The 17,801-nt window shown below is 37.3% G+C and overlaps 1 protein-coding gene across 3 annotated transcripts in view; it reads left to right on the forward strand.

The window, feature by feature from the left end:
* st6gal2a (ST6 beta-galactosamide alpha-2,6-sialyltranferase 2a) overlaps positions 1-17,801 on the forward strand; it is an 81,060-nt gene that overhangs the window by 52,298 nt on the left and 10,961 nt on the right. For all 3 annotated transcript variants that reach the window (XM_055214659.2, XM_055214657.2, XM_055214660.2), the window contains 3 exons: positions 7,472-7,569; positions 10,428-10,529; positions 17,205-17,379. In XM_055214659.2, coding sequence (XP_055070634.2) covers positions 7,472-7,569; positions 10,428-10,529; positions 17,205-17,379 — 375 coding nt within the window. The remainder of the gene's footprint in view (positions 1-7,471; positions 7,570-10,427; positions 10,530-17,204; positions 17,380-17,801) is intronic.

Raw genomic sequence — 17,801 nt, forward strand, 5'->3', positions numbered from 1 at the left:
AGTGGCAATATCAATCTGATAAAATATGATAATCGCAAAATATTTTTGTGATTGCCAGGTGATAGTTTATTGGACTCAATCACTGTAGACACTTTACAGTTGACAAGCAATATAGCAGCTTGGCACATGACATGTTGTTTAGTTTAAAGGCTGAGTCCACGATGTTTGAAAAACGCTTTGGAAAAGGAGACGGGCCGACTACCAAAACACACTTATAGCCAATCAGCAGTAAGGAGCGTGTCTACTAACCGACATTCTTGCCGGGTTGCGTATGTGTGGGGCGGGTCTATCAACAGAAGGTCCAGATTCTATTGGGGTAGGGGCGTGTTTGTTTAGGTGATTTCAAATATCAACATTGGCTTTCAAACATTGTGGACTCCGCCTTTAATCTTGTGTGTGGTACAGTGGCTTCATTTGTTACTCATCCAATCAAATTTAAGAGTCAGAATTATCTGTTTAGTTTTGCTGATTTGCCATTTGACAGTGTCTATGTAGGCTCATCATTTCTAACTGATGTTTAATATATCCAGTAAATGTGTTACATTCAATCACAATATGTTGGTATTGGTTTCATCATGGTTGCTTATTCTAAGAGTTGTTGCTTCCTTCAGGGCGCACTCATCTTTGATCCTTTTCGGGATAGTCTCATAAGGAACTAAAGTAAAAAAAAGTACAGTCAACAAAGACTTGTTTTGGTTTGGTTTTGGATTCTCATTTCCTGAGGTTTTTGGTTTCCGTGGTGATGCCACTTTCTTTGAATGGGTCAGTGGGATACGGATGCCCTTTACTGTTACATAATCGCGAGCATCACAAAGAGGCCGAGTTCTTCCAGCTTTGGCAACTATTATGGTGGTGGTGGGTACAGAGGAAGAAGTTGCCATGGTGATGGCACAGCTATCATTGTTCCTCAAGACAACAGCTACAGTGCCAAGAAAGACATTTAATACAATCTTTATAAAATACAAAAATAGTTTGAATCGTAGAATGCACACTTGACATTTTTTCATATATTTTCATCAATGATTTGATTGGGGTTTCTTTCTGTGTAAGCACAGTATATACTACCAAACATTTATACAACCTTATGGGTTGTTTATCTTGCATACACAATTTCAAATCTTATTTTGTTTTTATTATAGTATTGGTGTAATTAGCCCGAATTACCCAATCCTATTTCTCTGTCTTCCCCCTTCCTCCTACCCCTTAGTTTTGAACATTCACGTGAGAGTAAGGCCCAATTTGGATAGCCCTTACTCTCACGTGAATGTGCAAAACTAAGGGGGAGAAATGTAATTGGGCCTTAGTCTGAATTTGAAGTATATTGGTGGAGGACGAGCGCCAAGGGCATGTACCATAAAGATGGTAAACAGAATTAGTTTGATTAACTCTGCCCAAGCCGTAATACTCATCAGAAAAGGATCGCCAAAAGAGGGCGGAAATACATTTTCACATTTTGATTAAAGAGCACCTATTTCATTGCTAAAAACTTTATTTTGTGTGTTTGTTATAATACAATGCATTTGCGTGGTTTATGGTTAAAAACACATACCGTAACATTTTTGTAGCTCCAGATTTCAATCTCTTCCTGAATCGCACAGATTTGAAAAGCTCTGTGTCCCTGATTGGCCAGCTAATCTGTACGTTGTGATTGGCCTGAATACCTGAATACCTCATATTAATTATTTAATTACTGTGAAGTAGTGAGATCCCTGCTGCAAGCGACAGCACTGGCACACATACATACAACCACACGTACCCTTACTCACCCGTAGATGCCGCTCTTGGAGTTGCGGGTGCACACGCATTCCCGGTAGCGTTAGATTATACTCCTCCACCATTCGTACTTTCCTTCTGTAATTCATACAGGATAAATCACACACACCCATCATCACTTTGTCTTGTTTTATTGTGAGTTATTGTTTTGTTGTTGGCGTAATCGGGTTGCTGACAGCTATACGTAAGATCTCGAGCTGTGGAAGGGCGATCGCTTATGACGTCATCGGTCAGGGTCGCGCCGGCGTAGTGATCCATAGATATGTATAAAGGCTAGATGTCTTACGGCGGAGTCTCTAACGTCATCACCGGGTGGCCATCCTACCTCAGACAGCTCGCCCACTCGTTGCATTGAGTTTAATGGTGCAGGTACTTTTAAATGACCATAACTTGCGGTTTGGTTTTTTACAAACGTTATTAACGTGGCTATAATTCTGGATGCTTTAACATGTTTCATGAATTTATTTATTTTTAGTATAAGTATGCGGTGTCATAGGTACATCTTTGACGTTTATAAAAAAACCCAACCGTTTGAAAATAGGTAAAAAATTAAGCAAGGAGTGGTCATTTAAAAGTACCTGCAGCATTAAAACTCAATGCTACGAGTGAGCGAGCACCCTGTGGTAAGATGGCCGCCAAAATGCGGACGTTCCACTTAATTGCCTAGCAGCGCGGGCAAAACATCTAGCCTTTATACATATCTATGCAGTGAACCAGAACCCGGTGAAACCATTTGTGTTTTTGTGTAGGGGTACCCAGAAAAAAACATCTGGAAAGAGAACAATAATTGTTATTATTGTTTTGATCAGGTTTAATTGTTATTTATGATCAGGGTTTTGTTTTGTTGTCATTATGTTATTATTCTTTTGGTATTATGTTATTATTAAATCACAATATATTGGATGATTAAGGAAATGTAATACCTACTTGGGCAATAATGTGGTTGCCCGTAAAAAGGGCGGAGCCTGGCCTTTATAAGCTGCAGCCAGCCTCTAGCTCAGGGCTTGTTTACCAAGTCGAGTCATACCTGTATATTGTGGATACTGAGAGGGCACGTAAATATATATTTGTACAGTGATTTGCGGTTTTTACATTTGTTTCTTTTGTTTGTTATTTTTTGTCATCGTTGTTTTGGTACTTTGGGTTACTTTTTTGTTCACTGTATATATATATGTCTCACTGCTGGATTACTTTGGTGCACGTGTAAATAAACTCCACCAGTCTGAAGAGTGAAGAGTGCTTATGTTGAGCCATCATTTACCATCATTTTTTAATCATTACATGTCCGATTTATCACAATTATGCTACACGCACCATATGCCAAAAAGAAAATTTTTAAAAGATCATTTATCCCATTGGCAGTGACCAAATTGTCAATTAGGGCCGTTATTGTGAATATGCAAATATTGCATTAATTTAACTGAATCATGTATCTTTTAATTAGTATGTATGTTTTAAGTATTGTGTGATTTATAATATGTTTATTATTTTGTGGTGTTTAATGTTGTTGTAGAATGTTTGTTGAAGCCAGTGCCAAAGATGAATTTCTGTCCAGTGTATCTGAACAGACAATAAAGTTAATTAGTCAATCAATCAATCAATAATTTTTTAAAAGTTTTTTCATAGTATTAATATATGAGTCTACCCTTTAAAAAATAACAAAATAAGGAATACGTTATTTCTCTTTAGATTACACAATGAAAAAACAAACTGTACTTCTTCTTGAACAGCATAAATGGGAGAGCAGAGCGTGCAGTGCCATTTTCAGATACCCAAAGTATTCCCATACTGCAGATTTAACTTATTTTTTGGCAGAGGATAGAGATAAGAATTTGTAGCCTCTGGTTCTGACATATTTTCTCAGCTGTACATGTCTGAATAGAGTCTAAACAATGAAGTTGCATATTTGCAGCAGTGCAGGTGAGATCGGCTTTCATTTCCCCCTCAAAACCGATGATAATCAAATGTTCACGGGATGATAATCAAATGTTAATACTGTGGCAAACCATCTTATCAGTATACTGTTACAACCCTAGTTATGACTTTTTATTATTATTATTGGGAGACAACGGAGGATTCAAATTGTCCCAAATTCTCATATTTCACTTCCTCTTAAAATGTTTAATCCCATCAGTCTACAAACCCATATGTGTCCTCAAGCAGACTACAGGTCAGTTTCATCAAAAATCATCAAGAGTTATCAACACATTGGAGATCAGGCTGTATCTCAGCATGAGACCTGGTAGGAGTCATTGCCATTTTGTCATTAGTTTCCCATTGTAGTTTAGTGATAGTAAGCAGTCAAAATTACAGTTATTATAATGTTGATGACGTGCTTATAACCTTGTCATTACTTGACCTTGGACTTGTAAGGTACAGTGCAAGATGCTTTAAATGCTGTCATGAACTATTTCTGTACTACTTATGCTACAAGATTAAATGTGAGTCAGACAGATAAAGCTTAGCAAGAAAAAGATTTGTAACCTGAGAGTTGCCGGTTCAAGTCTCACGGCTGGCAGGTTTCGACTGATGTGCCCTTAAGCAAGCACCTGTACCCCAATGCTCCCCTGTCCATGCAGTGATAGCTGCCCACTGCTCCAGGTGTGTGTTCACTAGTCACTAACTTTTAGACTTTTGAAAACATTTACCTTTCTCAGTTTCTAAAGTGCCAAAACTTCCCTGCTGAGAAGAAAACAATAGAAACCATCACAGAGATCTGATGGTTTTAATGTGAACTATAATGGTATCTAATTGTCTGTACTGACAATATGTTGGCTTTAATTGGTGAAGTTTTATTTGGTGAATGGAATCCAATTAGAAACCAATAAATCCTATTGGGATGAAGCACAAAACACTACATAAAATAATTTGTAATGGTTTTAATGGCGAACAGCTGTTAGTTCATAATGATATTTCTGAGAACTATTATGTTTTTTTATTGTTTTTGAAGCAGGGTGTTCATACTATTAGTGTGGTGTCACCATGATAGCTATTTGTTGCTATATTCATTGCATTGTTGTGGTTTTATTGTAATAGTAGTATTGGTTCACAGTCACACACAGTAAATCAAACTACAGCTAGCATTGATTTTGCTAAGATGTCAGTCTAGACGGTAGCCAGCGATTTTTCTCTGAAGCCCCTTTTATCCTGTCTATTAAATTTTGCTTGTCTAAACATTTCCCATCTGCTGTGCCAACCCGATGCGTGTCCTCTAAAAATACTCAAGGACAACCAAGACAGTCAGCGCTAAGCTTAGCCCAGAGTGCACCTGCCAAAACTGTTGATAAGACATTTATCTCAGGAAAAGGTTTTTTTACTGGAAGTAAATGCATGCTGACTAGAGAGATGTGTGGAAACTACACTCATTGCATTTTTAGCTTTGCAAAGTGTGAAAAGTGCCATGAATTAAAGTGCACAAACCTTTCCAGCTATCAAATGCAAAATCTTTTTCTTAGCGCTTTAGTTTCCTGTATCTGTAATCATCCGCTGTACTGTAGATATTCTCACACCACAATGGTCAATTGTGACCACATTGCTTGACATTTGCATGGGAGTGCATAGTTGCATAGTTTGTCACATGCACTTATGTTGTTTAGTTGTCATGGGATTTTCCAGATTTGATTCACATAATAATACTGCAAGCACCTGGAATCACACAGCTGGGCCTTGTTTCTCAAATGTGCATGCTATTAACTGAGTTGTTAGTGTTTGTCTGCCACCTAGTGGTAATGCTGTGTCTTTGCATAATAACAGAAACAATGTGGAGACTTGTTTGAGTCCACTTGGTTTCTGTTATGATGCAAAGACACTATAAACAACACTAACAACAAGACCGTACTTGAGAAATCTACAATTTAAATTGTATTTGAAACGTAATGCTAGTTTTAATAATCACTCGTCAGAGGGAAATAAACTATAACTCCTAAAACAAAGTAAAATAAATGACATTGATATTGTGTCACTGCCGTGATGCCCCGGATGTTCAGTACATTTGCAAATTTGTGGTACTTTTTAACTTATAAACCAAATTTAACATCTGACTTTACAGGGACATTGAGTTTGTCACATCACAGAAGAATATGTTATTAACCACCCAACCAATTTTGGATGCTGAAAAAAACGCCAAGTCTATAAAATAAGTTCTCAAAATCTTAGGCAGCAGTGCTCTCAAGCGGTTGGGGCGTGACCGCTGTCGGCGTTAAAACCACGCCCACTTGCGGGAAAGCTGACGTACCCTCTCAACTTTATTTTTTATTAAATAACGATATTAAATGCTAAAATCACATTTTTGGACGTAATATTTTTAAAGTAAGTTACTCGATTTTTTTGTAATTTTCCAAAGAGGTACGGTATAATTTCATAAAATTCATTCATTAAATGTGACAAGTTTTGGTTTACAAAGCCCCATCTTGTTGTGTATATGGCTGTAAAATAATTTGGAAAGTTATGGACAATATATTACTCTCAAAATAAAAAAACACATCAAATACACAAATTTTACTATAAATTTCCACAAAACATGTTTTGCTCAAATTTTCAATAAACTTACATGAATTGATGCTCGCGCGATTGTGTTAGGGTCGGGGTCATGACTGGGGACACGTTTTAACCCTGCCCAAATAATCCTCACCTCAGAGATGGTAAAAACAAACTATTTAACGATCTAACTCTGTAATTCAGACCTAGTTTAGTCTTTTTGGGGTGTTTCAGCAATACATTTCAAACATTTATAATGCGTTTACAAAGAATTTTCAAGATTGACTTTACAGAGACCTTTTAATTTGTTGCTGATTATATAATTTCCCATGCACTACATTATATCGAATTCTTTTTAAATAATGCAGAACAGAAACAACTCCGCTAATGGTTTCAAAACTTTTCCACCCACGTTGTAATGTGTGATTCAATCATGTGCAAATGCGATTTGATGGCTTTATGGTGTTTTCCACATCGCGAGTGTCTGCATAATTTCTTGCTTTCTCTCACACTGTTTCTTTCCTCGTATGATTTATGTTTTCTCACAAGATTGATGACTCTGCCAAAAATGCGGGACGTCCTCAATGTCAAACGCGCATTTACTGCTTTAAAAAAATGCTAGTTGATGAATGCCAATAGCATGTCAGCTGAACTGAGTGATTGATGTGGCATCTCGCGGTTTTTGTCACTGTCACACACATACAAAGATAACATTTATCATTTGCTTTCGGTTTTTTCCTCATTCTATTTCTCACACAGTATTTGTCACGTGCGTGTGTTTGGAATGTGTTTTGTTGTAGTTAACGTTTCGTCCAGCAGAGAGCGCTGCCAACTACTTAATAACCGAGTGTGGATTTTATGCACTAACAAATGTAACTGGAGTGCACTGTAGGTGCTAAATGTAAGTGCTTTTAAAGATGTTCGTCACGCTTATTGATTTAATGGTCTCTTTGACATTGGTAATGTAGCCCACACTCTTGTCCATTATTAAGATATGGATCTTTATAGTGGCAGTGAATCACGACTGACGTCATTGTGATCATTTTTATTATGGAATAATGTGTTCTGTCTCCATTTTGTTTAAAAAGACAATGGTTGAATACTAAAGCTTGCTTTAAATGACACGTCTTGTTTGTTTGCATTGCCAGGATTCATTTTATTTGTTGTTTAGATGGCCCAGGGCATTTTTATTTCATTAAATGCTCAATTTGTGTAATTCCAGACTCCCATGATGCAGTTCTGCGGTTTAACACAGCTCCCACCGAGGGTTATGAGAGAGATGTTGGGAATAAAACCACAATTCGCATCATTAACTCTCAGGTGAGTGGTGTTTAATGTTTGCACAAGTATATTTTTGTGTTTCAGCCATGTGATCATATTAAACAAACAGGGTTTCAGATGCACAAAATGTAGCCAAAAACAACTTGCACGGTGTTATATATTTTTGTTATATGATAGCATAATATCCAAAAGCAAAAGTTTTGTGTTGCTCTCGCAAGAGCTAATAAACTACTAATTCAGTAATATCCAGAACGCCACTTTGTTCAAGCGTTATTTTATGAAGCCACTTTGTTAGCTTACTTTATAATAAAACGGTTATAAACTTTATTTTATTACATCATTCATGAACGTGATTAGTGAGTAGGACTGTTTTCCAGTCACCAGTGAAGGTAAAAGCTACAAGTCATATCATTTTACGCTGTTTCAATGTGTCATCAAGTTGCGCCTTTGTTTGTATGGTGACCACTAACTGTGAAAATAACATTATGCCTCTTAAAACATTTAATATAATATGTATTTTTTAATTATGCAAATACATTGAGTACATTTAAAGGGGACATATCATGAGAATCAGACTTTTTCCATGTTTAGGTGCTATAATTGGGTCCGCAGTGCTTTTATCAACAAAGAAAATGTGAAAAAGATCAACCCAGTAACTTAGTTTTGGTGAACCATTCTCTGCAAGCATGTGAAAAAATAGGTCATTAAAATTTGGCTCCCCCTGTGATGTCAGAAGGGGATAATGCCGCCCCTTAATCTGCACTATCCAACCACGACACTGCCATTTAGTGCAGAGATCAGCTCATTTACATTTAAAAAGACACACCCAAAACGGCACATTTTTTGCTAAAATTTACAAAATGTCCATTTTAACTAGGGGTGTCACGATTCTCCAAATCCTCGATTCGATTACATTTTCGATTCTAAGGTCACGATTCGATCCGATTCTCGATTTTTACATATTTTTTATATGGCATATAATTTAGACAAAAATGATATGCCATTATTTATTATTATTATTATTATTATACTTTAACATTAACATGCACATTGCACAACTCGCATGGGGGTTTGTGGGCTTCACTTAACGCGAGAGCTTGTAGAGAGAGGATTGCTTCTTGCACACACATGGACTATGCGCGGTTGGCAGTTACATGGATCGGGCGGATGACGTGACGAAAAATAATATTTTAATTAAATTCGGTCGACTGCTTGTTATTAGCTGTGTCCTTCTAAGCATGCGACCTCTCTGCCTTTCATAGTGGCAGCCACAGAAGTTCAAGAAGAGAACTGAAATGAGACGGTCTAGCCTTCTGAGGACCCACAATTTGCGTCACCTGCTGCACACGCCCCCAGTAGCGCCCACCGCGCCTGTCAGCAGAAAACAGCGGAGACATTTCTGACTTATTAAAATAAATATGTAACGTTAATCAGAAAAATATTAATTTATTTTAGAACATATGACACATTGATGTAGATTAATCTATTCAACAGCATATCAAATAATCAACCTAGAAATATACGCAACATAAACAGAATAATATTAACACAAAACATAACTTATAATACTAAAACAGTGACAAGAAAAAGTTTTCTAATAAATACACACTTTTATTTAATAAAGGTTTTAATTGTTTGGGATTGCCTCGACTGTTAAGGATCCATTCGTTCTATCATTAACAGCGCGGAGAAATGAGGATGCATTTTGACACAGCTCTTATCAACGCCGGCGAAGGGTACGTGACAAACTCAAAAAATGAGAATTAAAAACAAAGGAAATAGAATGTCAGAAAAGGGTTGCCTGGAATAAGTTTTACAAAGTGGTAAATCAGGATGACACCAGTGCAGACTATGTAATTTGTGCGTTTAATTTAGGCTATTTATTTATTTATTTTTGTCCCTGTGCGTAAATCGGAGACGGAGTTCACTGCTGATATTCTAGAGCTTTCTAGTCTCGCGGCTGTCATCAGCAGCGTCTTGCATCGCCCAGTCAGCGGTTGGCGGGCGGGTGCGGTTTTGAAAACTGGTCAGAAACGTTGGTGCGAATGGATGGTGGACGGATGATGAGTTTTGTTATGCGGTTGCGGATGAAATAATAGTCCATCCGCGCATCTCTAACATGGACTTAATGCACATGGACTTAATGCGTGTCTTGGACTCATAGCATCTGAAATAAATCCAGCATCATAAGCAGCTGCGCTTCTCTCTGTCTCAGTGCATGCGCTCTCGCATCTGTCCGAAGTCTGAACATAAACTAAAGTAGTAATCCTTATGTATTTGTTCAGTTTTGTGCGTTTCATGCAAGCTGAGGCAAACTATCCTTTTGTTTAAAATATAACCCGCTGCATCTTTGCGCCTCCCTTACTATCGCGCACGTGCGCTCGTCCAAAGTCAGATCACGTAATCCTGTTTATGATATGCATTTCAAGGAGTTGTAGCAATAACTTACATCCCTCGTGTTTAAAATATGATCGCTTTCTGCTGGACAGATGTTTTTAAAGGCATCTCTGAGAGTTTTTTTTCCTCGCTTGGCAAGCCGACCAGACGTGAAATGGGGGCGTGGCAGCACCGACGATCCCATTTTTTAATTCGAAGTTCGAAGCTGTGACTTAATTTCGATCGATTTCGATTTAAAATCGAAATCGTGACACCCTTAATTTTAACATGTTATAATAAATTATTAGATTATATTTTGAGCTAGAACTTCGCATATGTACTCTTGGGACACCAAAGATTTTTTTGCTACCTTAAAGTTTTGTGAAATGTCCCCTTTAAGTTTTTTTTAATGCCAAAATCGTACATATTGTACATCTGAAACCCTGTTTGTTTAATGAGATTACGCAAAAAAATTGTTCTTTTCTTGTTTGATTGTAACATGTCCTCTGTTTTGTGTGCAGATCGTTGCTAATCCCATTCACAAATTCAACAAAAGTTCATTGTATAAGAATGTAACACTGTTGGCGTGGGACCCTGCACCATATACCATTGACTTGAAGAAAGTAAGTATTTTTACAGATTATCTGGTCTACCAAGATAAGAGTTTTGTTCGTAAATAACTGAATGTATAAAATCCCCCTGTAGTCGATCATTTTCTCACTTAAAGCTCATCTTTAAGCATCAAAACAGCATTTAACTCTCAGCCTTGCCTCAGTTAGTGTACATGGATCTATGAATATGCAAATTAGACCCCACCCACACTCTTACACCACCTCAGACCATATAATACGGCTGGGCAAAAAAAATCTGCTGCAATTCTCATGTGTATACCATCAGTAAATATGGTTCAGTGATTACGAGTAAAATCGCCATCACCTGCTTTCAGATTCCGCCAGCTACAATAATCATAACTCCTTGAATTTTCACACGTTTTGATCACACTCAAGTACCGTTAGTTACGATGATATAATAATATAAATGGTAAAATAACCATTATGATTGTTCAATTTGATCTGGTATCAATACTGCACTGGTTATTACAACCGTAAGTTGCACAAAATATGAGCATAGTTGCTGGCTCTCCATTGACTCAGATCGACTCTTGTGCTAGCGTAGAGTGAGGAGACCCAACCAATATGGCAGCGATGCTGGATTACATTCTAGCACGTCATGAGGCTTCTACAAATATAATGTCTATGTTTTCAGACACATTACTGCTATGTCAATGCATACATGAACTGTGCATTTGCAGCATTCATTTTTTTAGCACTGATGTTAGGTTCTCAAACTTTTTCAGCGTGCGGCCCCCCTTGTATATGGTGCATTCCTTTGCGGCCCCCCCAAATTTTTTTTTATAACAAATTTGTTCTAAAAGGTAACATTTAATTAGACAAAACATATTAAAGTATAAAAAGTAGTGCTGTTGGTTGGTAGCCTTATTTTTATTTAGGTTTAATTACACAGAATTCATGATAAATTAATGTGTTTTATGAAATGTCATAAAACTGGGGCCCCCTGGCACCATCTCGCGGCCCCCAGTTTGAGAACCACTGGATTAGAGCATTCAAATCACACTGAATGTGTGACCATCACAGAAGCAGATATACTGCAAGCATTTCAGTCTGTGCGGCATCTATACAGAATATCTATAACTCGAACTACTGATCTACTCGTTCAGCTGTGATTGGTAACATGTTTGTGACGTAGAAAACCAAGGTGATTTCAGACATTTGTTTTGAGAGTCTTTGAAAAAATCCAAAATCTTGTGTAAAAAAAATACTCTGCAATAGTGGTGAATGATGAATTTGCACATGGTTTATGTTAAAGCATATTTCAAACCAGGGCTCGAAATTGCGACCATTTTGCGACCGAAATTTAATCTGTGCGACCTTAAAATATATTTGGGAGCATTTGTGCGACTGCCCATTTTGTTGTGACGCGAGTTGATTGTGATCCTGCGTGCTGGCGCTGTCCCAGGTTCAGTGTTCTCTCCAACGATACATAACCAATCAAATTTCACCATTAAGTTCTTGCGTTTAATGAAGACCGCAGATTGGCTAATATGAGTGTCAGTCATTCCTTGTTGCCGTGAAGCGCGGAAATGTGAAAAGACGAACGCGTCGCGAGCATGACGAGAGCGAGCCGATTACAGCCAAGGTTATTACTGTATTTTTTAACGACGATCCGGATTCAAATGTAACTCCACCACCGGAAAATACGAGTTGACGTTGAACCTTTCAGAGAGAGTGGCTTAAAGATTTCGAGTGTCTCCGCTATGAAAATGTAACTTACTGTGTTTACTGTAAATCCTGTAAAACTGCGTTAATGGCGGAATCAAAACATTTTAAGCGCCAGACGTACCTTGTATAAACATGTCGAAAGTGACAAAAACACAAGACGTCTCATGACAAATGTGTTTATTATTGATGGAGACACCGACCTGTCTGTCAAAGTGTGTTTGATGGTGTATGTGCGCATGCGCTGTATATATTAGCCTTCTATATTAGGGTCACTTTTGTAATGTCACAATTAATCAGTGTTTTACGTGTTTGCTAGATTTTCTATGTAATCTTAACCATGTTACCTGTAATTCTTAAATTATTATTGCTGCTTTACTATTTCAACAGCATTTGGGTATTAATTTAGGAATTTATGCAGCAAAAAATAAAATAAAATAGAAGACCAACTTTTAAATGCTAGCCATAGGATGTGTAAAGCCCGGTGGTGGTGTTTTATTTTTAATAAAATAAATCTATTAACATTTACATTGTAGTTGTGGTGCCCTTTAATTTTTGGATGGATGCGCCTACATTTTTGCTGGTGCTCCTAACTCTTTAAAGTTGGGAGCACCAGTGCTACCAAATAAAAAAGTTAATTTTGAACCCTGTTTAAAACACCACATAGGCTTACAGTATAAGCAATCAATATTCATTTACAGTTCTGCATGCATGTATAGGAAGCAACTGATGTGTCCGTTTCACAATTTAGATGAGCACTTAAGTGTGCAGAGGCAATAGACTAAAAGGTTATGCTCATTTATCCGGTCCGAGAGTTTCTGCTCCTACGCAAATCCCAGGTGTCAGGGGAAAAGATGGGAGCAGATTACTATAACTGATTTCAGCTTGTCCTTGTGTGTCCTTACCTCTTTAAAAGAGTTTCTGATGTCCCATCATGTCCTGCTCTCTTTTGCATGTGAAATAGGGTGTAAACAAAACCCACACAGATTTGTGTTCCTGTAGCTCAATTGGTAGAGCAACGTATTTGCAACGCATAGGCTGTGGGGGTTCAATTCATTGGGAACACATAAACTGATTAAATGTATAACCTGAATGCACCGTAAGAGTCATTTTTAGTCAAAGTGTCTGCTAATGTAAATATTGAATAGGCATTCATTTCCATTCGGGTAGCAATGCCAATAATAACCAGATGTCCCTGACATGATGTGTACGTGACCCTGTGCGCCATGAAAACATAATGACCCCTTTTTATAGGTGGTCTTTAGAAAACCTAAAGAAAGACCACTGGGAGTCCATGGCTTTGAATTATCATTTAAATCAAGAAATGATTCTACTTCAGTGGAGATTGACACATAGTTCATACTTTACAGAAACAAAGTGGTTTATGCTGTGAAATCAATTGAAATGTTTTTTTCTCTCTATTTTATAACTGCGTTTCATTACAACAATGACAGTGCGTCACTCAAGAACCCCTAATTCATGTCATGTGGAGCTTTTTGAAAACAATGTATGATGACCATTCATTGAACACAGTCGACGCTTACCTGTTGAGTTTCCATTCATATAGAGGCACAAACATTTGATATGTAATTGTTCCTGTGAACTCAAATGTCATTTTTATTTCATGTTTTGTGGTAATTCGGTAAGTGTGGTTGTGCAGTTGTTTCTCCGTACATTTTCTTTTGATTAGAAAAGGTCCCCTTTTTGTTCTTTCTTTCTTTCTTTCTTTCTTTTAGTTTATTTGCATAACTCTATTCACTGTAGAACAGACATAAGAGCAATCAAAAATAGGGCTAGGGCGAGTCATACTAATAATACCTTTTCCTACCTAATCAGGATTCATAATAATACCTGATATCGATTCTGAATAGCAAAGGCCATGTTATGCAAATCTCTTTTATGTATTATGCCATTTTGATTAGTAGGAAGCCCTTATCAATCTCAAATCCCAGAGTTTGAGTCGTTTATAGCATGCACTACGTGAATGTACGAGCACGGTCGAACGCACAGCCTTGCAAAGTATAGTTTATCTGATTTGTATGCGCATAACGACAAAATGCCATGCATCTCCTGGGCTACATACTGCATTGTTCTGTATGCGTATACGCAACCTACGCGGGGTTAAAAAAAGTCTGGCGGTATGCGTACAGTGCGTGCACACTCTACTGATGACGGAAATTGTGTCATTGTACATGGACCCTCTAGTACACTTAAAAGCAGGGCTTTGAACCAGAAATTTCCCAATTGATTAGTTCCGAACAGAAACAGTATTTTAACGTTTACGGTTTTAGGTTCAACCTTAAAATTAATTTTCTTGAACTGGTTAGAACAAAAAATAAAGTTCCCGAACCGGTTAATAACGTTCCATGTCAGCTGTGGGACATACAAATAAGTAGGCTGATCATTAGGACATTAAACTTAAATTATTAGTCTACATAAAAGTCTCTATCTAGTCATCAAACATTAAAAAAGACTGACATGCCTACATTTGTTGAGTGCACTTAAACATGCGCGCACACATAGGAGGACGAAGGCCAAATGGCGCTTCGAGAAGAAGATGCAGCATAAACAGTCGCTCCACATAAAGTGAAAATTACGTTGTTTTTCAGTATGTTGTTTTTAATACCAAATGTATTTTAATGGACTACAGTATGAGACACAGCAGCCAACTCTCTCTCAAGTTTATACATCAAGAGTTCTTATCTTTGAAAGGCAGGGTTGGACTGGACACATTCAACAGCATGTGCGTCTGTGCGTACAGAAAATTGCTCACTTTAGCGTCTTTTAGAGGTTAAATTGTTTATAATCTCTTAAGTGTTAACATTTGCAAGCCTTTGAAACACGTGCAAATTATCAACTTTCACCCTTTAAATTTGCGTATTAATCTAATGCGAGCCAAACCATGGGTCGTGATCTGTACAGATCATGGATCAACTGCAATGCGTTACACCACTAATTAGTATAAAAACGAACATTTTGAGATACTTGGTAGCCTACAATATTTACCTCTTATGGTTGAGTATTAGAGACGTGGGCTTGAGTAGGCTACTTGCTGGTGGCAAGCTTCTCATTTCTCCGATGAGTCAATGGGGAACGGAAGTGAACTTCACAGTGTCATACTGTATTGAACAGAAATCTTGTCAAAGAATGAAAAAATAACGGTATTAACCGGTTACCATTATTTTAAAGGAACAGTATGTAAGAAATTTATATCAATTAATCATAAAATGGCCCTGATATGTCACTAGACATTAAGAAATCATTTTCATTTCAAATACTTATATCACTGACAACAGTGGTCTGGCCAGGATATTGTCATTTAAAAAGTGGAGATGCAGCCCTCAACTGATGTTTATGTTGTCATTTTGTGTATTGGCCACCAGTTGTGTGATTGCAGTACCAGTTTTAGCCACAAGTTTTGTGATTGCAATACAAGTTTTGGCCACAATCCTACATACTGTTTCTTTAAATAAACAGTTCTGTTCCTGAACATATATTTTTGGAAAGTTCCTTGTTTCATTTCTGTTCCTTGCAAAACATCAAAAGTTTCTGGTTTTCATTCCGTGAACCGGTTCAAAGCCCTGCAAGTGGACCATATTGCGGATTACTGCAGATCACTTATTGATCAGAGAAATCGTCACTACCTGCGTCATTGCTAAATGCAAGAATGGATTACCCTTGTGCACTGTTGCGTAAACCGTGATGATGATGTCGTCATCTGTGCTTTGTTGTATGACCTCCTACACCATTCTTAATAGCAGTAAAAAAATCCACACCGAATCAAGAACACCATGCCATCGATATGCTCCCTTGCTCCTGCATAAATGCGGCACAAACAAATGCGAAACAATGATGTCACAGCAGTGGAGGCGGAACAACTGTAACGATAAGTCTATAATCCCACCCACTTAAAAGCCGAACTAAACCGCAGTGGAAAAGCAAAGCGAGCCGGGTCGAGCGGTGCCTATTTATACCACTCCGATAGATTAAATGTTATATTAACACAGCAGTTTCCAAGTGTTCAAGTCAAATAGTAAAATAATATTTGTTAATAATTAAAGCTATAAAAATAATAATCGATCAACAGAAATGTGCATGCATGTGTCTTATGCCTTTCCGTATAGAGACCAGCTTTAAAGCACACCTATCTCCTGCACATTCACTTTTCATCATGGGGCTTAATAAATCCTCCATTTCATTAGTACTTAAGATAAACAGAACACTTACATAAATGATCTAGTTTATTTCTAAGTGTATGCTGGTGAAGTGGGAACATAAAGGACATGCATTACATAAAGTATAGAGCACTTAAAGAGAACAGGATTGCTTTTAGAATTTCATATTGTATGTGCAGTGGTATAGACTTTCACAGTTTTTTGTTTGTTCCTATAACATACCATTTGCTTAAAGTAGCCCATGATTTGTTAAATAAATTATAGAATGTTAAGTAAAAAAACTGTAATTTTATTTATTTATATAAATATATTTAATTCTGCATCAACTTATAAACCCTACAATTCCCTTATATTAACCATTAGACTATTGTGTTTAGTTATGGGAACATTGGTCTACAGAAATTAATTTTGACACCAGCATGAGAGGTCGATAATCAAAATGCTGTTTGTATGTTAATATTTTACTTGTGATTCTGGTGATGTGTTTGCTCCTCTATGGTTGAGATTAAGTATGAATACTAACTAACAGTCTACACTGACCATAGGACATCAGATCACATAACCTCAGGGTGTGGAGGAGGAAGCCTCCAGAATAATGTCCATATTTCCCTATAATAATGTCTGGTAATTTACATTTTAATATGGAAAAGCTCATATAAAGTTTTTATAAATTTATAGTTTTATTGGACTATACATTTCTGCTTGTCATTTAAAGAAGCCAGTACTGACAGCTGAGCAAAATGCCTTATCTTTGTCCTGAGTTAAAAGTGGAAGGGATTTTGGTAGTTTTTTTAAAGACATATTTTTGTTGTGTTTTCATTTATAGTGGTACTCAAATCCAGATTACAACCTGTTCAAACCATATAAGGAGCACAGGACCAAATTCCCTGCTCAGCCTTTCTACATCCTGCACCCTCAATACATCTGGCGGTTATGGGATGTGATCCAGGCAAACAATCTGGAGAACATTCAGCCCAATCCTCCCTCCTCAGGATTCACAGGTATGATGTTGGACGTAGATGCATGCAAAGTTTGCAATAAAACTGGCACCAAACAGAAACAGATCCCAACAATAAAAAAATCACATTTTCTTTTTTTCTATAAAGATTTTATTTTTTTAAATAATATATCAATTTTAAAACTTCACTTACTCCGCAATATTGGTCAATATCTGCAAGCTTAGATTGATTTTATACAAGTTGCATCCAGGACACAATGACGTTGAGAAACATGCTAAACCCTAATCTGAACTCAATGGTCAAGTGGACTTAAAAATGTTTAATGTAAACCCGAGTATAGACGGTGACCTGTAGGGGATTGAGATGTCATGATGAGGTTGTACAGTAGGTATGACTTTGCCTGCTTTACTTGGAGGTTGTGGGGCATCTGTTGCAAACAGAGAGTAATAAATAAATAAATTAAT

The sequence above is a fragment of the Misgurnus anguillicaudatus genome, chromosome 17, assembly GCF_027580225.2.
Source record: "Misgurnus anguillicaudatus chromosome 17, ASM2758022v2, whole genome shotgun sequence".
Lineage (NCBI taxonomy): Eukaryota > Metazoa > Chordata > Actinopteri > Cypriniformes > Cobitidae > Misgurnus > Misgurnus anguillicaudatus.